At 49.8% G+C, this 26,645-nt stretch overlaps 1 protein-coding gene across 7 annotated transcripts; it reads right to left on the bottom strand.

The window, feature by feature from the left end:
- Positions 1 to 15,291: 15,291 nt before the first annotated feature.
- Positions 15,292 to 26,218, bottom strand: LOC100274475 (uncharacterized). 7 transcript variants are annotated; one of them, XM_008649387.4, is made up of 10 exons: positions 25,812 to 26,218; positions 18,974 to 19,060; positions 18,485 to 18,718; positions 18,350 to 18,400; positions 18,197 to 18,270; positions 17,839 to 18,101; positions 17,628 to 17,696; positions 16,325 to 16,383; positions 16,148 to 16,249; positions 15,292 to 15,678 (listed from the first exon to the last, which is right to left on the bottom strand). In XM_008649387.4, the coding sequence occupies exons 2-10, from the start codon at positions 18,981 to 18,983 to the stop codon at positions 15,542 to 15,544; spliced, it is 999 nt and encodes a 332-aa protein (XP_008647609.1). In that variant the 5' UTR covers positions 18,984 to 19,060; positions 25,812 to 26,218; the 3' UTR covers positions 15,292 to 15,541. The 7 variants fall into 7 exon arrangements, with proteins under 7 accessions (XP_008647609.1, XP_008647611.1, XP_035815351.1 ...); XM_008649389.4 differs by having other exon boundaries at positions 16,148 to 16,243; positions 25,812 to 26,177; XM_035959458.1 differs by lacking the exon at positions 18,974 to 19,060 and adding an exon at positions 25,268 to 25,698 and having other exon boundaries at positions 16,148 to 16,243; positions 25,812 to 26,176.
- Between the last annotated feature and the right edge of the window lie 427 nt (positions 26,219 to 26,645).

Genomic DNA, 26,645 nt, shown 5'->3' with positions numbered 1-26,645 from the left:
AACTCCCGGATCTCAGGACAGATGACCAAGGAGTCCTTTGGTTCAAACACCGTCTGTGTGTACCAAAAGGGGAGGCCCGAGAAGTCCTACTCAAGGAAGCTCACGACTCGGCCTACTCCATCCACCCCGGAACTACCAAGATGTACCTGGACCTCAAGACCAGATACTGGTGGAAGGGGATGAAGAAAGAAATAGCTCAGTATGTGGCCCGATGTGACATCTGCCAACGGACGAAGGCCGAACACCAAAAACCTGCTGGCCTACTGCAACCCCTCCCGATACCTGAATGGAAGTGGGAAGAAATAGGCATGGACTTCGTGACCGGACTACCCCGGACGCAGAAAGGGAATGACTCCATCTGGGTAATAATAGATCGCCTCACCAAGGTAGCCCATTTCATTCCAGTGAAAACTACCTTTGGAGGAGCCACCCTTGCCCGGATCTACCTCAAGGAGATAGTCAGACTCCATGGCATCCCAAGGAAGATAGTATCAGACAGAGGAACCCATTTCACATCCAAATTCTGGACAAGCCTTCAGAAAGCTATGGGCACCAAGCTAGATTTCAGCACCGCGTACCACCCTCAGACAGATGGGCAGACAGAAAGGGTCAACAAAGTCCTTGAAGATCTGTTAAGAGCATGTGTTTTAGCTTTTGATAGAAGTTGGGAGTCCAGTCTACCTTACGCAGAGTTCTCCTACAACAATAGCTATCAGTCCAGCATCAAGATGTCACCATTCGAAGCTCTGTACGGACGAAAATGCCAGACCCCTCTCATGTGGTCCAACGTGGGGGAAAAAGCACTAGAAGGACCTGCTTTTGTCAAGGAGGCAGAGGAGAAAGTTGCACTGATCCGCAGAAGGTTGCTTGAAGCTCAGAGTCGACAGAAGAGTTACGCAGACAACAGGCGGAGGGAACTCCGATTTGAGGAAGGAGACTTCGTCTACCTTAAGGTTTCTCCAATGCGTGGGGTCAGAAGGTTCCAAGTAAAAGGGAAGCTAGCCCCGCGTTTTGTAGGTCCTTATCCCATCATTGGCAAGGTAGGACCCGCCGCATACCGCCCGGAACTACCAGAATCCATGTCCGACATCCACAATGTGTTCCACGTATCCCAGCTCCGCAAGTGCCTGCAAGCACCAGAAAGTCACCTCGAAGAAGAAACAGTGCAGATTCAGAAAGATCTTCAATATCGTGAGAAACCAGTGAAGATTCTTGATTCAGCAGTCAGAAAGACCCGCACCTCAGAAGTGAAGCTCTGTAAAGTTCAGTGGAGCAGAGAAGGAGAAGAGGAAGCCACCTGGGAGAGTGAGGACTTCTTGAGGAGGGAATACCCTTACCTTTTCCCAAATCCAGTCTAAATCTCGAGGGCGAGATTCCTTTAAGTGGGGTAGGTTTGTAACATCCCAAAATCCCAACCCAGGTTTGAAACCCTAACCCCCCCCTAATTTTTCCCCTTTTGTTTTATTCTTTTCCCTAACCCTACCCCTAGGTCACCCTATCATTTGCATATACTTAAAGTTATTTGAGCACCTCACATAGGCCATAATTATCATCTAGTTCATCTAGAGAACTTTTGTTAAGAAGAAAAGAAACAAAAGGACACAAAAGTAGAAAAGAAAAAGGGAGAGAAATGGAAATCAGAAAAAGAAAAAGGAAAAACCTTTCCCTCCCTCGGCTGGGCCTCCTTTCAGCCCACCTCGCGCGCGCCCGCCTCCCTCCCCTCTCCCTTCCGGCCCAGGCGGCCCAAGCCGCGCGCCACTCCCGCCGCTGACAGCCCGACCCCGCCCGTCAGCGCCCCGCCTCTCTCTCTCGCGCGGACCTCTCACTGGCAGCCGACCCCACTCGTCAGTTCCATCTCTCTCGCCCATGCCTCACCGGCGCGCTCGCCGCCGAGCGCTGCACGCCCCGTCGCCTCGCCATTAAAGCTCGCTCCGACTTCCGCGACCGACCCGCCTCTGTGCCCGAGCCATCCCCTCATCCTCAGCCTGCCCAAGTCGTCTCGTCGCCGTTTGCTCCATGCCCGCCATCATGGAAGCTCGTCGGAGCTCGCCGTCCCCTCCATCCCTCTCCCCCTCCCGGGCGCCTATAAAAGGGATAGCCGAGCCCGAGCCCTCCACACCAGCCATGGCCATCTCCTCCACTCCTCCCCGAGCTCAATCGAGCTAGCAGCGCCGCCGTGCTTCCCTCCACCGCTCCGGTAAGCTCCCCTCTCCCTCCCTGGCGACCTTCAGTTTAATTAAATGGTGCCAAGAGTTCCGCCACACTCCCACGATCACGACCCGCCACCTTCCCCACTCTATTTCGGCCGGAAAACTCACCGGCGGCGAAGCCGCCGCGGGCACCCGCCACCGTGCCGCGGACCGGCCGCCCTAGGCCCCCGCAGGCGAAATTAGCCCCGCCCCTGTGATCCCCATCTACCACTCCTGCTCCGCCACCGCCTCCCCGTCGCAAAACCGGACCGACGGCGGAGAACCGCCGCGGATCCTCACCGCCGGTCGGCCCCGGTCGAGTCCCTCACCCCCCTCCGTTGTCGCTGACACCGTCAGCCCCCTCCCCTCTCCCTGGCTGGTGGGCCCGCGCCTCCACGCCGTCACCCGCCGTCTCCCCGCACAGCTGGGCCAGCTGGGCCGCCTGCCTCGCCCGCGCGAGCGCCCGCGCCCATGTGGGCCAAAATCCCCCCCGGCCCACAAGGAAAGGAAATCCTTTTTCTTTTTCTTTTCCCATTTCTTTTCCTATTTTCCCATATATACTTATATGCTGATATTTTATGCACCAAAAATAGTTTAAATAAATTATTAGGGCACAAAAATAATAAAGTATAACAATTTGCACACTCCACCAAAAGTCACCATGTTTGATGTATTGTTTTTGGCTATGTTTTAATTAGTGGAAGAGGGATCCGATCCTCCGGAACTCTTAGCTCCGGAAGAAGGGCAGGAACCCGACCCCTCCGAGATTAACCTTTTGTGCCAGGAAAGCTTCGACGAAGGCAAGTCCATCCTTCCCTTGATGCATTATTTACCTATTTCTCTCTACCACTGCCTATGCCTGGATTATGGGATGGGAATCGAATTGCATGGTAAGCATGAGAGAGCCCGCATTAACTATTACTTCGATTAAAAGATATGGGGCAAGTAAAAAGGAGTATAAGTGAAATGTTTTCCAAAAAGAGTGCGATGAAGGGTACTCACCCTCATCACCTAGTGAAGTGGGATGATCAGGGACTCCCTGGTTTAGGGGAGGGCCTAAGGTGATGGCTCAGCTGGTTTAGGCGTGAGCAGAAGGATTGTCCCCTCGTATAAGGACCGGTTTGTCATCTTCACTACCTGTACTCTTTAGAAGTACAACCACTCGAGGCTGTGTGGGCAGCCACTCAATTTGAACTCGTACGGTCCCACCCCAGGGTTATGAAGGCTGGGGTAGCACCGGGAGGATAAGGAAGGGGAATGTTTTGTCCGGTTTGGACATGGTGGTGGCCTGACTCCTTCCGGTATAACCATTAAGGTTCGGACGTACAAGGAAGGAAAGAGTTTCGGATTCGGGTCTCATTGGCCATGAGATCGCAGAGCCGGACTAGTGGGTAAAGTGTACCCCTCTGCGCAGAGTCTAAACCTATTCGAATAGTCCGTGTCCACTGGTATGGACGAGTCTGGTATGGTATGACAATTAGTGTTTCTACTACAACTGGGAACAGGGAAATGTGTGTGTATGTTCTGGAAAGAAAGTAGTACCACGGGAGCGGGAAGCTCAGTGGTAGTTAAGCATGTTGTTACTTCTATCGTTTTTGGGAAAACCCTCACTATTGAGTACTGCCTTTCTCTGAAAAAGTATGAGTGACTTCAACTCCACCATAAAAAGCATGTACAATATAGGTCACTTTCTCTTTACGGGAGCCGGGTGGGCTTGCGGAATACCTAGCGTATTCACCCAGATTTATTTATGTTTTTCAGCAGCTGAAGACTTCTTTTCTGCTATGCTTGATTGATGGGGCTGTGTCTTCACCCAGTTCTGCCTGTGGCCTGGGCTATTTTATCTTCCACTGCGATATATGTTATTTTTCGGCTCCCTTTCGAGCTTGTATCCCCGGTATTGTAACAACATTATTCAGACTCTGTAACTATTTGAAGTAATGAATGTGATTACTAGCCTCCTGGGACTAGTAATTGTATCACATTTGAGTCCCAAAGGATCGGGACGCTTCATCTACCAATCATGTAGGCATCCCTTGCAAATTTTAGCTTGTCAAATTCACTCTTGCTAGTCTTAAGTTGGGCATTAAGACTAGCCACTTCATCATTTAATTTAGAAATGCAAGCTAGGTGTTTACTACAAGCATCAACATTAAAATTTTTGCACCTATTGCAAATCATAACATGTTCTACACAAGAGTTAGATTTATTAGCTACTTCTAGTTTAGCATTTAAATCATCATTAACACCTTTTAAAGTAGAAATGGTTTCATGACAAGTAGATAGTTCACAAGAAAGCATTTCATTCCTTTTAACTTCTAGAGCAAGAGAATTTTGTGCACTAACAAATTTATCATGCTCTTCATACAAAAGATCCTCTTGCTTTTCTAATAACCTATTTTTATCATTCAAGGCATCAATTAATTCATTAATTTTATCAACCTTGGTTCTATCTAGGCCCTTGAATAAACATGTATAATCTATTTCATCATCATCACTAGACTCATCCTCACTTGAAGAAGCATAAGTACTTGTATTACGAGTGCTTACCTTCTTTTCCCTTGCCATGAGGCAAGTGTGATGCTCGTTGGGGAAGAGGGATGACTTGTTGAAGGCGGTGGCGGCGAGTCCTTCGTTGTCGGAGTCTGACGAGGAGCAATCCGAATCCCACTCCTTTCCAAGATGTGCCTCGCCCTTCGCCTTGTAGTTCTCTTCTTTTCCCACTTTCCACTCTTCTTTTCCTGGTCACTATCATTATCGGGACAGTTAGCGATAAAATGACCAATCTTACCACATTTGAAGCAGGAGCGCTTCCCCTTCGTCTTGTTCTTGTTGGGGTGCTCCTTGCGACCCTTTAGCGCCATCTTGAATCGCTTGATGATGAGGGCCATCTCTTCATCATTAAGCCCGGCCGCCTCAACTTGCGCCACCTTGCTAGGTAGCGCCTCCTTGCTCCTTGTTGCCTTGAGAGCAATAGTTTGAGGCTCTTGGATTGGGCCATTTAATGCATAGTCGATGTATCTAGCCTCCTTGATCATCATCCGCTCGCTTACGAACTTTCCAAGGATCTCCTCGGGCGTCATCTTCGTGTACCTAGGATTCTCACGAATGTTGTTCACAAGATGTGGATCAAGGACGGTAAAGGACCTTAGCATTAGGCGGACAACGTCGTGGTCCGTCCATCGCGTGCTTCCGTAGCTCCTTATCTTGTTAACGAGGGTCTTGAGCCTGTTGTACGTTTGTGTTGGCTCCTCCCCTCTAATCATTGTGAATCTCCCGAGTTCGCCTTCCACCAACTCCATTTTGGTGAGTGAAAGTCGCCTAGAGGGGGGTGAATAGGGCGAAACTGAAATTTACAAGTTAATCACAACTACAAGTTGGGTTAGCGTTAGAAATATAATCGAGTCCACGAGAGAGGGTGCAAAACAAATTGCAAGCAAATAAAGAGTGTGACACGCGGATTTGTTTTACCGAGGTTCGGTTCTTGCAAACCTACTCCCCGTTGAGGTGGTCACAAAGACCGGGTCTCTTTCAACCCTTTCCCTCTCTCAAACGGTCCCTCGGACCGAGTGAGCTTTCTCTTCTCAAATTAATCGGGAACAAAACTTCCTGCAAGGACCACCACACAATTGGTGTCTCTTGCCTTGGTTACAAAGGAGTTTTGATCACAAGAAAGAATGAGAAAGAAGAAAGCAATCCAAGCGCAAGAGCTCAAAGGAACACAACAAATCACTCTCACTTAACACTAAAGCTTTTGTGGAATTGGGAGAGGATTTGATCACTTGGGTGTGTCTTGTATTGAATGCCTAGCTCTTGTAAGTGGTTGGAAGGTTGGAAACTTGGATGACTTGAATGTGGGGTGGTTGGGGGTATTTATAACCCCAACCACCAAACTAGTCGTTTGGTGGAGGCTGCTGTCGCATGGCGCACCGGACAGTCCGGTGCGCCACCGAACACTGTCCGGTGCGCCAGCCACGTCACCAGGCCGTTGGGTTCCGACCGTTGGAGTTCTGACTTGTGGGCCCGCCATGATGTCCGGTGGCACACCGGACATGTACTGTAGAGTGCCCGGTGTGCCACTTCGCGTGTGCCTGACTTCTGCGCGCTCTGGCGCGCATTAATTGCTTCTGCATGTGACCGTTGGCGCAAAGTAGTTGTTACTCCGCTGGCTCACCGGACAGTTCGGTGCACACCGGACATGTCCGGTGAATTATAGCGGAGCGAATTCCCGAAGCTGGCGAGTTCCAGAGACGCTCTTCCTTGGAGCACCGGACACGGTCCGGTGTACACCGGACAGTCCGGTGAATTATAGCGGAGCAGCTCTGGATTTTCCTGAAGGTGAAGAGTTTGGCTTGATGTTCCCTGGTGCACCGGACACTGTCCGGTGGTGCACCGGACATTGTCCGGTGCGCCAGACCAGGGCTGCCTTCGGTTATCCCTTGCTCTCTTTGTTGAACCCAATTCTTGGTCTTTTTATTGGCTAAGTGTGAACCTTTGGCACCTGTATGACTTATAGACTAGAGCAAACTAGTTAGTCCAATTATTTGTGTTGGGCAATTCAACCACCAAAATCATTTAGAAAATAGGTGTAAGCCTAATTCCCTTTCAGTGAGCATGGCGACGTCGTTCCCCTCATGTGAGATCTTGAGGGTGTCCCAGATCTTCTTGGCATTGTCCAAGCCGCTCACCTTATGGTACTCGTTCCTGCACAATGAGGCTAACAACACAATAGTAGCTTGTGCATTTTTATGAATCTGTTCATTTATAAATAAAGGACTATCCGAGCTGTCAAATTTCATTCCACTCTCTACTATCTCCCATATACTAGGATGGAGAGAGAACAGGTGACTACGCATTTTGTGACTCCAAAATCCGTAGTCCTCTCCATCAAAATGAGGAGGTTTACCAAGTGGAATGGAAAGCAAATGTGCATTTGAGCTATGCGGAATACGAGAATAATCGAAAGAGAAGTTTGAGTTAACTGTCTTCTTTTTCTCGTAGTTGTTATCGTCATCCTTTTGGGAAGAAGAGGACTCATCGCTGTCGTCGTAGTAGACGATCTCCTTGATGTGCCTCGTCTTCTTCTTCTTCCCATCTCTTCGTTTGTGGCCCGAGCCCGAGTCGGTAGGCTTGTCATCTTTAGGCTCGTTGACGAAGGACTCCTTCTCCTTATCATTGATCACAATCCCCTTGCCCTTAGGATCCATCTCTTCGGGCGATTAGTCCCTTTCTTGAAGAGAACGGCTCCGATACCAATTGAGAGCACCTAGAGGGGGGTGAATAGGTGATCCTGTAAAAACTTGAAACTTAATCCACAAAACTTGATTAGGAGTTAGCACAATTAAGCCAAGTGGCTAGAGAAGAGTCTTTGCAAGACACGATAACCACACGAGGATCAATCACAGATAGACACAGTGGTTTATCCCGTGGTTTGGCCAAGTTCAACACTTGCCTACTCCACGTTGTGGCGTCCCAACGGACGAGGGTTGCAATCAACCCCTTTCAAGCGGTCCAAATACCCACTTGAATACCACAGTGTTTTGCTTTGCTTTACTATATCTCGTTTGCGAGGAATCTCCACAACTTGGAGCCTCTCGCCCTTACACTTTGATGTTCACCAAGAAGCACAGAGTAAGGAAGGGATGAGCAACACACACAAGACACAAAATCAGAGAGACAACACGCACACAAGTCGCAACACGAGCTCACAACACAACCCAGCGAGTTCACAACTCAAATGGAGCTCTAGTTGCTATCTCAAAGAATCAAATGCGTGGAATCGAAGTCTTGGTGCTTAGGAATGCTTAGAGAATGCTTGGTATACTCCTCCATGCGCCTAGGGGTCCCTTTTATAGCCCCAAGGCAGCTAGGAGCCGTTGAGAACATTCCAGGAAGGCAATTCTTGCCTTTTGTCGCCTGGTGCACTGGACAGTCCGGTGCACCACCGGACACTGTCCGGTGCGGATCTCCTTCCTTATTTGGCGAAGCCGACCGTTGGCACTTGGGAGCCGTTGGCGCACCAGACACTGTCCGGTGCACACCGGACAGTCCGGTGCCCCCTTCTGACCGTTGGCTCGGCCACGTGTCGCGCGCGGATCGCGCGGCCGACCGTTGGCCCGACTGACCATTGGCTCACCGGACAGTCCGGTGAATTATAGTCGTATGCCGTTAATCACTTCCCGAGAGCAGCAAGTTCGCCTGAGCCAGCCGGGCGCACCGGACACTGTCCGGTGCACCCAGACAGAGCTGACTTTGGCTGAACAAAGTCATCTTTAATTTCAACTTGATTTTTCCTATTTCCAGTACTTAGACACAATACATTAGTCTCTAAAACAATGTACTAAGTCTGAGAAACATACCTTTATACTTGATTTGTACTTTGTCCACCATTTAACACTTAGGTACTTGCGTTGGACACTAAGTCACCAAAATACTTAGAAATGGCCCAAGGACATATTTCACTTTCACGTGGGCCGGCGTGGCCGCGGCACGCCTCGCCCCCCCCCCCCCCCCCCCCCCCCCCCCGCTTTGGGCCCAAGAGCGGCCCAGTCGCGCCCCCCTCCCCTCCCCCCCCAAATCTCTCTCCCCTCCCCTGCGGGCCCCACCTGTCATCCCCCTCCCCTCCCCCCAAATCTCTCTCTCCCCTGCCCAACCCGCCTCGACCCCCTGCTCGCCCGAAACCGCCGCCGCCGCCCTCCCCGCCCGCGGTGAGCCCCTCCCTCCCCCTCTCCTCTTCTCTCTCCCCTCCCTCCTCCTTCCCCCGCCCGCCGGCGCTCTCCCCGCGGCGTGGCCGCGCTCGCCGGCCCCACCCGTCCCGGTCGCGCCCGCCCTTGGCTCGCGCTGCCTCGGCCGCGCCCACCCCCGGCTCGCCGTCCCCGACCGCGCCCGCCTCGGCTGCGCCCCGCCCCAAGCTCGCCGCCCCCTGGCCGCGCCCGCCCTCGGCTTGCCCGCCCCGAGCTCGCCGACCCCGCCCGCCCCGGCCATGGCGGCCCCTGCCCGTCGCGCCCGCGTCGTCCCCTGCCCCGGCGTGGTGGCCGGTCGTGGCCTCGCCGGCCATGGTGCCCGCGCGACGTGCCCCGCCCCCGCCCGCGCGCGCTCCCCTGCTCACGGCGTCACCCGTCCCGCCCGTGCTCGCCCGCCCGTGTTCGCCCGCCCGCCCTAGCGTGTCCTGCTCGCGTCGTGACGGCCCCGGCGCGGCCTCGAGCTCGGCCCAGCGTGCCTATGGCGTGCGGCTTTGAGCTCGGCCAGCGCGCGGCCCCGACGTGTGCACGACTAGTTCGCGGCGCGTATGTGCGGCCTTGCGCGCGCTGCTCGCGTGGTGCGCGCGGTGCCTTGGCACGGCTCACCGTGCCCTTGTCTACCCCTAGACGTGCCCGTCTACCCCCCCCCCCCTCCCCGTATATTTTATGCGCGCTAATCACGTTGTTCATTTAATGAAATAGAAAACTCAATTTGTAAATTGGTTACGTTAGTTAATTCATATAGTTAATCGTCTATCTCATTTAATGTTGATCAACTGAAAGTGGTCATGTTTCTATTAGTGCATGTAGCTAATCCTTATTATTGGAGCTAAGTAGAACTAGAGCATGTAACGTCTAGTTATTCGTATACCCGTAATGCGCCTCGAGCATAAGCTTTAACCCCTGCGAGACCTTCCCCTGTCTCTTTCTAACCATGGTAAATGCAATATCGTATGTCATATTCTATGCATGTTTAATCTACTTGTTCTCTTGTATGGTGTACTGTTTGTTTCCTAATTTGAATGGATGGATGTATGTATGTTTGCACTCGCATAGAGAACGATTTGGTCGAGGAACCCAAACAACTCGCAGGAGAAGCCCCTGAGCAGCAGTCGGTTGGTGGAGGCAAGTGTCCCTTGACCTATCTCTGTCCTATTCATTTTTTAATTCACCTCCCGCATTACACATTTATACCTAAGGATTGACTAGCTTTGTTATCTATGTCCTTGTTTACCTATCTGGGTTGGATTATTATTGCTTAGTCTTATGCTATTGCTCAACTCTAATCAATGAACATGATGAGAATTATCAATGATACGCTGTTTTCCCTTCTTTTATTACGATGTTATACTTGTGGTCTTTAAGGGGGCTCGAGCGGTTTCTCGAGTGCCTCTCCGTAAGGACCTGTTCGTTGGATGACCGCCCGGGAAAACAGTGCAACCATGAGGGTGGAATGGGGTGCCCTTAGCTGAATAATTAGAGGATCTGGGGTGTAATTCGCTTCGCCGTCGTGCCGTCAATGGGGCTCGGTGTATGCGGCTCGCTCTGCCAAGGTTGATTTGTCCCTTAGGGAGGAGTGCGGTATATTTAGGAAACCTAACGGGCGGCTATAGCCCCGGGGAATCTTTGTAAAGGCTACGTAGTGAGACCCTGCCTACTCACCTTGGGAGTGTTCAAGGGTCCGTACAACCCGAGGCAAAAAGGGAATCACGGCTCATGGGTAAAGTGCGCAACCTCTGCAGAGTGTTATGAAACTGATATATCAGTCGTGCTCGCGGTTATGAGCGGCCAAGGGAGCTCCAGTGATTAGTGATATTTGATCAGGGATGTTCGGATTGCAGGTGACAATGAGACTGATGGTTCTTGGTTTTGACTCTGGTAATGGTAAGTGGTACTCTTTCCGTTTGGGAAGGAGTACGTTTGGGTTAATAACGTGGGTTAACTCTAAAACTTGGCTTTCTCTACTAGTAATAATAATCTGACCAACTAAAAGCAACTGCTTGACTTCCCCCCACATAAAGCTAGTCCACTACAACCAGACAGGACACTTGCTGAGTATGTTGATGTGTACTCACCCTTGCTCTACACACCAAACCCCCCTCCCCCCAGGTCATCCGCATTGCAGCCACTGCTCAGGAGAGGACGAAGCCGTGGAAGGAGACTTCCAGGAGTTCCAGGACTACGACGAGTTCTAGGCGTGGGTTAGCGGCAACCCCCAGTCGGCTGCCTGTGAAGGCCGCGTTTATCTACGTTTCGTTTTCGCACTTTGATTTATTGTAAAGACTATATGGATGTCTCAGACATATGATGTAATCGACTATTTCCTTTTTAATACTATTTGAGCACTGTGTGATGATGTCCATATTATGTAAATGCTGTGTACGTGAATTGCTGATCCTGGCACGTACATGGTTCGCATTCGGTTTGCCTTCTAAAACCGGATGTGACAGTAGGGATGTAATATGGTTTGGAAAATATCTGTCCGGATCCGGATTCGAAGATGGTGAACACTAGTTTGGATGGAATTTTCGGATATCTGGACTTTTTCGGATAACGGATACAAATACGGATATTTTGTTCGGATATCGAATTCGAATACAATATGTCTGATATCCGTCGGATATCGAATATCCGGATACTTTCTCAGATAAATCTTCTCGGATATCCGGATATCTTATCCGGATAGTTGTGTGCATTTTGTTGTTTTTTTAGAAAGAAATTAACAATACACAAATAGCCTAAAAATTCATGAAAATTTATGGAGGCATACTATATGTCCACATATAATCCTCCAAAATATTTGGACCATAAAATCCACAATATGATAGTGTTTCTTTCATTTCACTTTCACTTGTTGTGTGAATTACACGTGAAATTACTCTAATTATCCAAGTTCACATTATCATTTTCATGTGAAGACTTGAGGTTATATTCTCATAGAATGTTTATTAGTTTTGGTAACTTATTTGCATTTTGATGATTTTATACAAAATAAATTAATAACACGCACATAGGCTAAAAATTCATGATTTTTACAAAAAACGTGACATATGTACACATATAATACTAAAAAATGTTTGGACTCAAGGAGTGGATACATGATTACAACCATGATATGTGTGGAATGATGTCTTACACGACATCCGACAAAAATTTGTTACCGACAATATCCGTGTCCGACTAGTTCCGTATTCGACACACACCTATCTGTATTTGTATCCGAGAACATCCGTATTTGTATTCGTATCCGAAGCTATCCATATTCGAATTCAAATCCAAATAAAAATATGAAAACAAATATGATTTCAGTGATATCCCTTCGTATTCGATCCGATTACATCCCTAGCTGGGGGTGTCGTGCAGTCTCTAGCCTGCCTTCGGTGGGGTGGGGGATGGACCAAAATGGTCTGCCCTACCGTCTGCGACTCTGCGTGGCTGATGCAGTGAGCCGGTCAGCCGGAGATCAAGTCCATCCCACCGGCCCAACACGAGGTCCTAGACGCGAGCCAGGCCTTAGTCATGTTTTTTTTATCTACTACTCTGTTTCAAATATAATTCGTTTATCTTTTTCAACCTCCAATTTGATCGCTCGTTTTATTAAAAAAATTCATGAGAAATAAAAAATAAGCCACATGTAAAGTATATTTGATAATAAACAAAATCATAATTACATTTTTTTATTTTTAACAATTTTTTAAATAAGACGAATGGTTAAATTTAAGATTAAAAAAGTTAAACGAACTATAAATTAGGACAGAGGGAATAATATAATAGTAGTATCTCTACTAACTATTAAGCGCTTACTCTAGACTGCCCCCGCCCCCGCCTCCGCCTGCTCGACCTCCGGAAACCCCGCCTGTGCAAACCTCCGCGAGAGCCATGTCCGCCGCAAACCTCCCGCCCGCCCGCCTCGCTGTGATACCCGTCCGCCCATCCGCAAACCTCCGACCGTCGCGATCCTCAAGCCCGCAAATCCCTCCGCGAATCGCGTCGCGACCATCGCAACGCCGCGAACCGCCCGCCGCATGCCCTGCACAACCCGTGGAACCCCGCAGCCGCCCCCGAGCAAACCCCGCCGCAATCCGTTCGTCGCGTCCCCCGAGCAATCCCGAGCAAGTCGTTGATTGTCTACTCCCCCGTCGTAATCCGTCCGTCGTGCCGCGACCGCCGCATACTCCTCCGCAAACCGAAAGCCCCGAGCTCAATCCCCCGCGCGCGGCCCCGAGCAATCCACTGTGCTGATGGGGCACAAGGGTAACACATGCTCAGGTCTTAACATGTTTGGCTTCCGAGCAAACTTTCTCTAGACCCCCAAGAAAATATAAGATCCGCTCAGATATGTGTCGATGCTCATCCCAGCGTACTCCCGTTGCAACGCACGGGCACAAACCTAGTACTACTTGAAGGGATGATGACACCTAAGAGGTGGGATAAATTAGGAAACTTAAAATTACTTTTTAAACTAAAGCCTATAATATTTACCTAATCAGAACTTATGAGAAAGTAATCTATCTAGAAGTGCACCTATAATTTTGCTAGGTGTGTTGCTATTTTTGCCGCAAAAGAGTTATGCAACCTAGGCTCTACCAACTAGCCTAAACTATGAAGGTAAAGCACACAACCAAGATACACAATGTAAATATAAAAGTTAAACAGTGATAGGGATACAAGCTCCTATTCGATGGCGTTGGTATTTTTACCAAGGTATCGAAAAATGTGCAAGTTTCTACCTAGTTCTTGTTAGATCCTCTCGCACGGATGCCCATGCGACGGTCAAGCTCTCGGTTGGGTCACCTCCTAGACAGCCACAAACCTTTTTCACGCACAAGTGAATCTTTAAAATAGCCTCTGCCGAATTACTCCTCGCTATCTTCACTATCAAGTTTCTAGTTGAAACATCGTAGGATTTATTCCCTCTAGTACACGATGGCGACCACACTATAAAAACAGTTGGTATGATGTCGCAAGACTACAAGACCATCCAAATACAACTCTAATGTTGTGTGAAGCACCAAGTGGTTTGAACTTTGAAGTATGCAAGCCTCACTAAACATTAGGTCTAAACTTAGAGCAAGCGCTATAAGTGATGGTCTAGCTAGCCTAAGCATTGCACATACGCTAATGATCGAGCGATTTTTTGATCAATTGGGTGTATCAGAGCAAATATTAATGAGCCGAGTCTCCACATATTATATATGTTTCTTAGCTCCCATTCCCCTAAAATGGTTGGTTGGGTCTATTTATTGCTCCCATGGAGTGATATACTCGTTGCAACTACAACAACCATCTTTGCTTACCACTGGACAATCCGTCAAGGTACAACACCTCGCAATGGCTACGGTGTAAGCAATATCCGTTGCAAACAGTTGGAGCGCGCCTCTGTAGTGCACACTATGATGCTTTTCATTGGACCAGTCCAACATCTCTTTTCCTTCTTTGGAACCTCTCTATCTACCGTCGGACCCTACATCTGATTGTCCGATGCTCTTAAGCCGTCTTGGATCGACGCTTTTTAGAGCATGATCAATGTCTTCATTTGGTTCGACGTCCTGTTATTCTCTCGGTCCTGCGCCCTACTTACCCTGGATAGTTGTATCATATGGTCCGATGCTTGGTATAATACCCTTGCTGATGCCAACTAGGGTTTTCTCCAACCGCATCCTTTTCACTTATTAGTTTCTTCATGATCTTCATGCGAGACTTGATTCTGTCTGGTCCTTTAAACTTTTGTATATTCTTGTAGATCTTCAACCTAATGTCTTGCTTAAGGTGTGTTGACCATTCGGATAATCGCTTTGCCTAAGTCAAAATTCATTTTTGAATTATATCTGAAAACACTAGTAAATAATATTAGTCTACATAAGCATGTTAATCATGAAACGCCAAAGCTAAAGTGGAAATGGACCTTCATCTATTTGTTTTTCTTATAGCATGACACCATGGATATGACACTACCGAAGGAGCGGCCCACAGTGCCTCACTGCTGTGGGCCAGAATGCTAGTGTAGTACTTCTCACAGATCCTGGAGCTGGTTTCTAGTCTCGAGCCTGGATCTAGTTGAAGAATATCCACATGATTGGTTGCCCGCACCATTCCATCCTGAATCAGCATGTGCGTTGACTTTGGGTAAGAGTTTGTTTGGTTGTCTGTACACGAGAAATTATAGTTGCATGAGTGGATGCAAAATAAGTCATTCTAATGTTATTTACCTGCATCTGCACATACGCCAGAAATAGCCGTACCTGACCGACCAGGCTCACGTGAGACTGTATGTGTGGACGCAGTAAACCAATCAGACCCTATATGTACAATACTAAAGTTTTAGTGGACCGCTGAAGGCAGATTCTGTAGTGACAAATTAGTAGGTCAACCTCATTCCCATTCCTATTAACTCTATATATTTATCATGGAGAGCATGAATGACAGTTAAACAATGACGGCGTGGCCGTTGCAGTTACATCTTGCTGTGTAAAATAAAATCAATAGTTGCAAAAACAGACACCCATTATCTACCTTCAATGTTAGAGGCAAACTAAAAAGGGTAAAACAGCTAAACAAAAGCAAGTATTTCGTGGAGCAAAAATTTTGAGAGAACAGCTGGCACATTGGAAACTATCTGATTAGCGATTGTGCACGTTGTTGACGCTGATCCTCCTTCAACTTCTCCCTGGGCGAGAGCTTGTCGCCAATCAGTGTGAACTTCCAGCGATCTGCTTGAAGTACGAACACTGAACCAGCTTTTGGTACAACTGCAGGTTCCAAAGTAGTAAGTTGTTCAGAAAGTCTACAGTTAGTGTATCTGAATTTCACAAGCACAACAGATACCAACAACAGCAAGCCTTTGACTATAACATTTGATGTGTTTGTAAGCAGATGAAAAATCATGGCTGCATGAACCTCTGACCATAAAATTTTCAGATCATGCGCTGTAAAAGTGTTTCGGTCAGAACAAAGGCTATGAATCACAAGCAATTATTTCACAACTCAACATGTATCCTATGGAGGTAGAGCTATAGAAGAAGGATTAATTGTATACAAGCCACTCAATTTTTGCTACACAAAATAAAATACAGTTAATCACTCAATTTTTACAGTGCATGGAATATAGCAATAGAACAAGGCTGATTAATCACTTTAAGAGCCATTTTGTTACACAAAATAAAATACAGCTAATGCAAGTGATTCACAATACAGCACCAAAAAGAGAAGGATACATACCTCGGAAGCGGTTGTCCTCGGATATAATTCCAAACGTCTCTGCAGTATCCCGAATCATGATGCCGTTTACACCTTTATATGAAGCAGCTTTGCATTCTGCCACTGGATACCTCAAAGACATATAAGCATGATTGGATTAAAAGAAAGTTGAATAAAGTAAGCCAGCATATGGATCACCTATTAGAAGGGCCCCATGAAGATCTGCTGAAAGAAGGTTCTCAGTAAATTTCTTTTTCCTGTGGTGAAGACAGGGCATGTAATTAGCTCATATAGGGTACATACAGGAACATGCAGTCAGGCACAATAATAGGGTTTACATTAAAGTTTTCCAAAAGCTAGAGTTGGTCCACTACTCTGAATGTGCTTGCTTCACACTCAGGATAATTATTGCCTTTCTTGTTTGTTCAAATCTTCAAATTCGTTGATATTTCATAAAATATAATGCTTATATGGTAACAAATGATTTAGTGCTTTTAGTTTAGTTCATATGGTCAATAAATTTCAGTTCAAGAAAACTAGAGTCTTTGAGTGGTCTTGACGGCTTATACAAGAAAGCTCATTTTACTGTACTATATAAAGTCTGGAAATCCGTGTAGCCCTTAACTATTTGCTACATTAGACATGGCGGGTTTAAAATCCATCATGTTATACTATCAACCTATCACTATAGCATTCTCAATAGAACCAGTTCAATATATGTTTGGTTGTGTGCTTGTAAGGGTTGTACTCTAAATACTTCTCATTAATGCAATGACCCGTAGCTCTCCTGCTTGTGTATTCAACGACAAAAAAGTTCAACTGGAGACAGTAGCGTAGCCAAAAGCTTTCAGGAGTCTGGGCGACCTCATTATGCAAAAATATTTAGCTAGCAAATTATAGTATTTTTCTTTGATATAAAGAAATATTTCATTTGAACTTCGCCAATGAGCCCAGCCAGTGGCCCACGGGGGTGGATAGCGGCTCCGCCACTGACTCAAGAGTCAAAATTTTGAGACCAATAGCAGCAGTACTGTCAGGGTCCAAGAGGGCCCGCTACAGTAATGGCGGCACTGTATCACACCCCTCAGATTGTTTAGATAAAGATAGACTAGTTTGGGATAAGATTAGAATTAGAGATAAGATTAGATCTAGTGCTTAGGGGTTAAGTAACCCTCACTATATAATGAGATGGATTGTATCAATTGAAGGTAAGCAAGAGATTAGAAGGAAATCCCTTCTCTCTTGCCGGCCGTGGGCAAAGCCCTGCGGCCGGCCTCCCAGTGCCCCTAACCCTAGCCGTCGCCCTCTAACCCTAGCCATCGTCCTCTAACCCCCGCAGCCATCTGCCGCTCATAACAAGAACACTCAAAGACTAACTGTCTTTTATTTTGTTGAGTTTCAGTATAACACATGGATTTTATTTCCACTGAAAAGACGTAGAAAATAAAAAGAAAGATAAGAGGTCCAAAATAACATAAAGAAGGATGGTGTGGAATCGTACGGGCTCAGATCCATAAGCTCTCTGATATAGTCCTTCCACATCTCATGCATTGGCTTATAGAGGTCGTACCTACAAGATCAAGAACATCAGGTGTTATGTGGAGATTTGAGCAAGGACATAAACTGCAGCTTCGTGTAGACTAAAGAAACAAAAAAATTCATGTTTTTTGGTGGTGAGATATCAATCTATGGGCAACCAGATCAAAACTTACTTGTGGAATGTACCATCTAAATCAAATGAACCACATTTCTTATGTTGTTTTAGAGACATGTGCCTTTTTGATCGCTTTGAATGAATCAACAAAGATCTTGCTTGGGAATCCACTAATCTAGAACCCCTCTGAACATAATTATCCAAAAGGATCCCTTTTTCCAGTTTCAACTTTTTGGCACCCTTTGTAATTTTCCCAGCATCTCCACCTTTCTGAATTATGTCATATATAACATTGTGAACAACCTCTGTGCCATCCAAATCCTAAACCAAAGTTCATGATAGTGAATATTAGAGGGTGTAAAATAACATATGGCAATAAATTTTATATCAAGAACCCATATGAAAGGAATATTTACCGAGACAACACCTTTGGACAAAGTGTCATGAAAAGCACAAGAAAGTTCAGCATACACAGGATTGATTTCTTCACCTACAAAGTTCAAAGTATTTGTTGAACAGGTACACAACCACACTTGATACATGTAAGCACAGAGAGAGAGGCAGGGTACCTGAGGACGTGGAAGGCTTTTGTTGACAATTAGAACTAGAAAATGCTACACCTGAAAAGCAGCAGCAGCATGATAGAAAATGCTGATAAACAAAACATTGCCTGTGCATAAAAAGAATAATGAAGAAAACCAAACCTTTATGAGAAGGTTGGGCATATGTTCGTCGAGGAGTGATTTCTGGACCTTTGCTTCCCCTTGGTGCATCACATTTAGGCTTAGGGGTATTAAAATTGCTCTTCTTCTGACTCTTAACCTGTTCATCTTGCAATTTCTTAGCTTTTGCAGCAGTATACTGTTGCTGAAGGGCTTCCAAGGTGCGTTTCTTCTGATCAGAGATAGCCGACATTGATCCTTTAGGAAGCCAGTATACTGAAACAACAAAAAGCTAATACCTTAACATGGCAACATCCCAAAATATTTGAAGCTGCACAAGCGCAACAACTGTTTATAACTGCCACTGGATACTGAAAACGGTTACTCCTTCCAATCACAAATGTAAAAGACAATCTAGCTTTGTCCTAAGTTAATTTTTTCAGCTTGAACCACCAACATGTAAAAAAACTCATACAGATTAGTAATATAAGATGGTTGTTTATAGAATCATGATCAAATACACTTGAGAACCTGGATTCATGAAGCTGCACGAAGCGCCATGGAGAAATCGAGCTTCAACCACCAACAAATGGGGACCCGGATTGATACTCGGCAAATCTGAAAGCAAACCCACCAGACTAGAGCGCCAATCCGACAGACAACAGATTGAATTTGAAGATCGCTGAATGTGAAGATAAAGGGGGGAAACAACACAAAAAGAAGAAGATCGACGTCCTCACCAGCAGAGGAAAGAGAAGAATCCAAACTCCTGATATATGAATCCCACTTAAGTCCAATCACAAAAGGGGAGGAGCCCAGTTTTGAGAACGGCGGGTGTTCGGCGTGGACGGTAGGGGAGGCCAAGGGGCGGGGTTTGAGGGCTCAGGTTCCCATATGCTAGACTTTTGGGTTCGGTTGGGCTGGATCGGACTGTGTGAGGAAGGCCGAGGCCACTTGGGGGGGGGGGGGGTTTGAAAACGGGCCGGATACAAGATCATCCCGTATCCTACCCTAATGTATTTCTATTGGACATGTGTGGTTAAAATTTGGGACGGATACAAGATGGTACTGGATAATAACTCGGGCGGGTAAGAAACGGATAACAGATATTACTCGGGCAGATAACGGATATTTGTCGGGTAGTTCGTCCCAATAATATTGATTGTCAACCATTCAACAAACAAATAAAATAAAAATACATAATCATGTACATGATAACTCAATTATAGGAAAGTAAATCAAAAAAATTAACATCATGCAGTTCAAAGTTATTAATCACAAGGACATTGTAGAACCAACAATGTTAGAGCTCCTGTGTTATGGGCCTAGCCCACTAGGGTTACATATATTCCTGTACGCCTGCAGCTAGGACTCTATTGGATTCTATTGTATTACATGGTACCAGAGCCTAGGTTTTCTTGTTTCCTCCTCTGCCCTTCCCTACAGGCTACAGCCGCCGCCGCCCCCACCCCTTCTGCCGTCGCCGCCCCACCATGGCGGGCCGGCCGCCGCCCCCTCCCTACCCCTCAGGCGCCGGCGAGTCTTTCCCTCCCCTTCCTCTCTCCTATCGTGCCGCCCTCGCCGCGCCCCCGGCATCCGTTTCCCCCATGGCCGGCGCGTCGCCAGGCTCGACCGCGCCCGTGGCGGCTCTCTTCCCCTCCGCCGGTGCGCCGCCGGACCCCGCGGTTTCCCCGGCGTCCCTTCCCTCTGCGGTCGGAGCGCCGCCAGGCCCTACCGCCTCTCCGGCGCCCTTCTCCCCCGCGGCCGGCGGGCTGCCGGGCCCCGCCACCGCTTCGGCGGCCCTCCCCCCTGCGGCAGGAGCGCCGTCGAGCACCGTCGCGTCCCTGCAGGCCGTCCACTACGTGGTCAGCGCGCCGACAACACTCCCCACACCACCTGCGCACCCCAGCGCCGCTCCCGGCCCACCGCCGGGGCACGCCTTTGTCATCACCGCTGTGCTGCCCACCACTGCCGAGCCACCTCCGCCCGCGCCAACCCAATCCGCCACCCTCCCGGCCGCCCCTGGCCCCGACGGATCTTGGCCGGCTCCTGCGCTCTCCCTACCGGATGCTGCCCTGCTTCGCTCCCAACTGTTGGCGCCGGGTTATCCACATGTCCCGCTCGACACCACTGGCGCGGCCCCCGTGCGTGGCTGCCCCGTGCCGCTGACTGTCTACAGCCAACCGTCCACCATCACCTCCGCCCTGCGCGCTCCCTCGGATGACGCTGCTGCTCTTCTCGCCGCCACTCGAGCAGCCGTTACGGCTGCTCGCTAGCGGGCCCAGGACGCCGCCCATACTCTTGAGCAGGAGCAGGCGGTGGTCGACGCCATCGAGTGCCAGTATGCCGACACCTACCGTCGTCTCGCTGGCAAGAGTGTCTCGGATGGCTCCCCCACGTCCGCTCGCCACGGCGCCGACACCTTCGAGCCCGCGCCTAACTCGTCCTCAACCCTCCGCGCTTCCCTTAACGCTCAGGCGGCGGCCCTCACCAGCATCCGGGCAACAGTCACCGATGTTCTTGCGCCGGACTCCACCCAGTACCCCCGGTGGCGCGACCAAGTCTTGCAGACCCTCCGTCGCTACGCCCTCGCCGATCACGTCCTCTCCGCAGTCCCTGACCCGTCAGAGGATTGGCTTCTGATGGACGAGGTGGTGCTTTCCTGGATCCACGGCACCCTCACGGCCGAACTTCAGGACATCGTTCGCGTGCTGGACGATACTGCTCACCGGATCTGGGGTGCTCTTGAGGCTCAGTTCCTCGGACACCGCCAGACTCGGATCCTCTACCTCGAGACCGCCTTCCGCCAGCTTGCTCAGGGCGATCTCTCTGTGGACGAGTATTGTCGTCAGATGAAGACGATGGCGGACACTCTCCGCACCCTCGGGGCCCCCATCACCGACGAGTGTCTCGTGCTCAACCTCCTCCGAGGCTTGAGCCCTCGCTTCGATCGTGTGACGCCCATTCTTACCCGTATGAAGCCCTTTCCAACCTTTGCGGAGACCAAGAACGATCTGCTTCTCGAGGAGCTTCGCCTCTCCGCTACTGCCACCGCCGGTCCCGCCATGGCGCTCTACAGCGCTCCTCGGGCTGCCCCCTCTGCCTCCGGGGGGTTCCTCTTCTCCGCACTCCGGTCCCCCGCCGCCTGGAGCTCTTCGATAGCCTCCTGGCTCCGGTGGGGGGGCGTCGCGGCCATGGTCGCAAGAGTGGACGCAGTGGCACGCCGGGCGGCCGAGGCAGCTCTCAGTGGCCCTCTTTTTACAACCCGTGGACTGGCACCATTCACATGTGGCCCGGGCCGTCCGGGACCTCCGGCCCAGCCCGTGTGGGGGCCTTGGACTAATGGGTGGGACACACAGTCTCTCGCCAACTCCTTCTCCACGATGACGCTGGCCCCACCCACCTCGGTCTCTGACTGGGTGGCTGACTCCGGTGCCTCCTACCACACCCCCCCGGATGCAGGTATTCTGTCTTCCACCTCTCCCCCCCCACCCCCCACCCTTCCCTTCCTTCTTCCATCGTGGTTGGAAACGGCTCTGCCCTTCCCGTCACCTCAGTAGGTGACGCAGTCCTTCCCGGTCCTTTCCGTTTATCCAACGTTCTTGTAGCCCCTCATATCATTCAAAATCTTCTTTCCGTCCGTCAGTTCACTACTGACAACTCTTGTTCCATGGAATTTGACCCGTTTGGTCTTTCTGTGAAGGATCTTGCCACCAGGACCCTTCTCGCTCGGTGTGACAGCCCCGAGCCGCTCTACACACTTCGTCTGCCTGCTTCCCCTACATCGACCTCTGCCCCACATGTTCTTGCAACGGCCACCTCTTCTGTCACTTGGCATCGTCGTCTCGGTCACCCCGGTCGCGATGTGATGTCCAAGCTCTCCAGCAGCACCTCTGGTTCAGGTTGTAGGGGATCTTTTGAGCACCTCTATCATGCTTGTCAGTTAGGTCGCCATGTTAGGCTCCCATTCCCCACCTCTTCTAGAGCAGCAGGCACTTTTGATCTGATACACTGTGATGTATGGACATCTCCTGTAATCAGCATTTCTGGTTCTAAGTATTATTTACTCATTCTCGATGACTTCTCCCATTACCTGTGGACTTTTCCTTTACGTCAGAAGTCCGACACTTTTCCCACCCTGTCTCACTTCTTCGCCTGCGTCTCCACTCAGTTTGGTCGCACCATCCGGAGCATCCAGTGTGACAACGGGCGCGAGTTTTATAACAATGTGTCCCGTGACTTCTTCCTCTCTCGCGGCGTCCACCTCCGCATGTCATGCCCCTACACGTCTCCTCAGAACGGCCGCGCTGAGCGTATGATTCGCACGACGAACGATGTTGTGCGCTCTCTTCTTTTCCAGGCTTCTCTTCCCACTCATTACTGGGCTGAGGCCCTCGCCACTGCCACCTACCTCCTCAACCATCTCCCCACCAAGGCGATTGCCCACCCCACTCCTTACTTCGCTCTCTTCGGCATCCATCCCTCTTACAACCATCTTCGTGTCTTCGGGTGCGCTTGCTACCCCAATCTCGCATCCACTGCTCCTCATAAGCTCGCCCCTCGCTCCACTCGCTTTGTCTTCCTCGGCTACTCACCCGACCATAAGGGGTATCGGTGTCTCCAGCAGGAGTTTGCGATGAAGGACCTGGGGGCGCTCCACCACTTCCTAGGAGTCACCGTCGAGCGCCGTCCCCAGGGCCTGTTTCTCCACCAGCGGCAGTACACCGTCGACATACTTGAACGCGCTGGCATGGCTGACTGCAAGACTTGCGCGACCCCGGTGGATACGCAAGGCAAACTTTCCGCCGCTGGCCCCCTGGTCGTCGATCCCACCGGCTACCGGAGTATTGCCGGGGCCCTTCAGTACCTCATCTTCACCAGGCCCGACATCGCCTACGCCGTCCAGCAGGTGTGCCTCCACATGCACGACCCTCGGGAGCCGCATCTCACCGCGATGAAGCGCATCCTACGGTACTTGCGGGGCACTCTTGACTTCGGGCTCCTTCTCCGCCGGTCCTCAGCCACAAAACTTCGCGTCTACACCGATGTCGACTGGGCGGGCTGTCCAGACACGCGTCGGTCCACCTCGGGCTACGATGTGTTCCTCGGCAACAGCCTCGTCTCCTGGTTGTCGAAGCACCAGCCGGTTGTCTCCCGCTCCAGCGCCGAGGCCGAGTACCGCGCCGTAGCCAACGGCGTGGCCGAGGCGGCTTGGCTCTGTCAGCTACTACACGAGCTCCACAGTCCGCTGGCCACGAGCACCCTCGTCTTCTGCGACAACGTCAGCGCCGTCTACCTCTCCACCAACCCCGTCCAACACCAGCGCACGAAGCATGTGGAGATTGATCTCCACTTCGTCCGCAAACGGGTCGCCTGTGGCGCTGTTCGCGTTCTTCACGTCCCGACCACCTCCCAGTTCGCTGACGTCTTCACCAAGGGGCTCCCGTCGGTGGTGTTCACGGAGTTTCGATCCAGCCTCAACATCTGCAGTGGCTAGAGTTTCGACTGCGGGGGGGGGGGGGGGGTGTAAGAGCTCCTGTGTTATGGGCCTGGCCCACTAGGGTTACATATATTCCTGTACACCTACAGCTAGGACTCTATTGGATTCTATTGTATTACAAACAACACAATTAAAAAAACGCAGCAACTTAGGCCATCGCTGCGAGAATTGCCATCCTCCATAATTGGGGCTTGCACTTCATTCTCATTGGACCCATTCTCAATATCAACTATATCATCCACATCCATAGTACTACCAATCACAAGTTAGTACAAAAAATCAGACATATAACACACATTATTTCTCACAAACGAGAACACATTATCTAAACAATCTGAGGGGTGTGCTACAGTGTCGTAGTTACTGTAGCGCGCCCCCCCCCCTCTCGGACCCTGCCAATTCTGCTGCTATTGGTCTCAAAATTTTGACTCTTGAGACAGTGGCGGAGCCGCTGTCCACCCCCCTGGGCCACCGGCTGGCTCATTGGCGAAGTTCAAAAGAAATATTTCTTTATATCAAAGAAAAATACTATAATTTGCTACCTAAATATTTTTGCATAATGAGGTCGCCCAGACTCCTGAAAGCTTTTGGCTACGCTACTATCTCCACTTGAACTTTTTTGTCGTTGAATACACAAGCACGAGAGCTACGGATCATTGCATTAATGAGAATTATTTAGAGTACAACCCACACAAGCACACAACCAAACATATATTGAACTGATTCTATTGAGAATGCTACAGTGATAGGTTGATAGTATAACCTGATGGATTTTAAACCCACTATGTCTAATGTAGCAAATAGTTAAGGGCTACACAGATTTCCAGACTTTATACAGTACAGTAAAATGAGCTTTCTTGTATAAGCTACGTCGAGACCACTCAAAGATTCTAGTTTTCTCGAACTGAAATGTATTGACTATATGAACTAAACTAAAAGCACTAAATCATTTGTTACCATATAAACATTATATTTTATGAAATATCAACGAATTTGAAGATTTGAACAAACAAGAAAGGCAATAATTATCCTGAGTGTGAAGCAAGCGCATTCATAGTAGTGGACCAACTCGAACTTTTGGAAAACTTTAATGTAAACCCTATTATTGTGCCTATTCCTGTAATATGTACCCTATATGAGCAAATTACATGTCCTCTCTACACCACAGGAAAAAGAAATTTACTGAGAACCTTCTTTCAGCAGATCTTCATGGGGCCCTTCTAATAGGTTTATATGTTGGCTTACTTTATTCAGCAGATCTTCATGGGGCCCTTGGTATGCTAAGTGCGAATGTAATAAGCTCCATAGTGTGAATTGTGAAGTACCTTGCTCAAGTGTTAGTTGTTGAAGTGTTGAGGGAGGCCGGCGCTGTGCTGTCCTGTTTTGATGGAGACTGGTGCGGCGGAGCGACGCTGCCTGACGGCGAGTCGACGACGGGTGACCGGGCGAGAGGCGGGAGGCAGAGGCGCCGGTAGCTGCTCGGCGCTCGCTCAACAAGGGCCAGCCACCGGACACGGGAGGGATACCAGAGACGCACACAACATCCGGCCGCCGGACACGGGAGGGAGAACGCACAGCTAGGGGTGGCAATCGGGCGGGTAGAACGCGGATATATGGTTCGCGTATTCATACCCACGAGATAAAACCAAATCCATACACATACTCATTTACGCTCGTGGGTACGGATCTGTATCCGTACCCGTACCCGCCGGGTATCCGTTATCCAACGGGTATCCATTACCCGCCCGCCCGTCCACTAAAATTTCAGCAACATTCCAATACCATTGTACCAGAAATAATTTCAACATTCAAACAATAATTTCAACATTCAAACAAATGATGCAAGGGCAAAAGCACTAACGGACTAACCTGCGCGGCTGCACGGCCGGACGCGGACCGCGGATGCGCGGAGGCTGTGCGCCTGTGCTGTCTGCTCGCCGTCACTGTTGTGCGCCTGTGCTGTCTGCTCGCCGACTCGCCGTGGACCGTGGTCGGTGCTTCCGGGATCTGCTGGAGCCTGGAGGGCGCTGGAGCCTGGAGCAGCCGAGCGATGGAGCCGTCGCGTAGAGCGGTGGACCGGTGGACGGCCGAGCGGTGGACGGCCGGGCCGTAGTCGTAGAGCCTGGCGGTGGCGGCTACCGGGGCTAGGGTTAGGACTTGTTGTCGTAGTCCTAGAGCGGTGGACGGCCGTACCGTAGTCGTAGTTCTTGGCTGTTGGCTGTTGCTCGCAGCTCGCTCACGGAGTCACGGCCCACGGCCCACGGGGCTGGCGCATGGCCTGGGAATGGGATTGGAGATTTGGAGAATAGGATCTGGGTCCACATGTCATATGCCCAACGGATGATGGATATAGATAGCCTATATTTATACCCGCGAAATTATTACCCACGGATACTATATAGTATTCCGTACCCGCGGATACGAAAACCCACCATATCCATACCCGACACGGTTATTTGTCCATAACCGTAACCACGGCCATCCCTACGCACAGCCTTCCGCCGGACGCCTGGTCGCAACCTGCCTCTCTCAGTGCCTAGAAGCTTTTGGGCTTTGGTCCTGTGGCTTTTGCTGGCGACCCGGGAGATAATGGCGCAATGGAGTAATGGGCCTGGGCCAACTGGCTAGCAGGGGCCAGGGAGCACTAGCACTCTAGCAGGCACCAGGCAGGGCAGGACCGCCTACCGCAGGCCGCAGCAGGCT

The sequence above is a fragment of the Zea mays genome, chromosome 6 (genome assembly GCF_902167145.1).
Source record: "Zea mays cultivar B73 chromosome 6, Zm-B73-REFERENCE-NAM-5.0, whole genome shotgun sequence".
NCBI lineage: Eukaryota > Viridiplantae > Streptophyta > Magnoliopsida > Poales > Poaceae > Zea > Zea mays.
The sequence above is the reverse complement of the archived record's forward strand: the minus strand, read 5'-3'. Positions and strand labels throughout refer to the sequence as shown.

Excerpts from the sequence above, each read along its gene's own strand:
- LOC100274475 (XM_008649387.4), bottom strand. Across the intron at positions 18,271-18,349 it reads AAAGCCTTCCACGTCCTCAG|GTGAAGAAATCAATCCTGTG; the intron begins GTACCCTGCCTC and ends TGAACTTTGTAG. Across the intron at positions 15,679-16,147 it reads CGAGGACAACCGCTTCCGAG|TTGTACCAAAAGCTGGTTCA; the intron begins GTATGTATCCTT and ends TGGAACCTGCAG.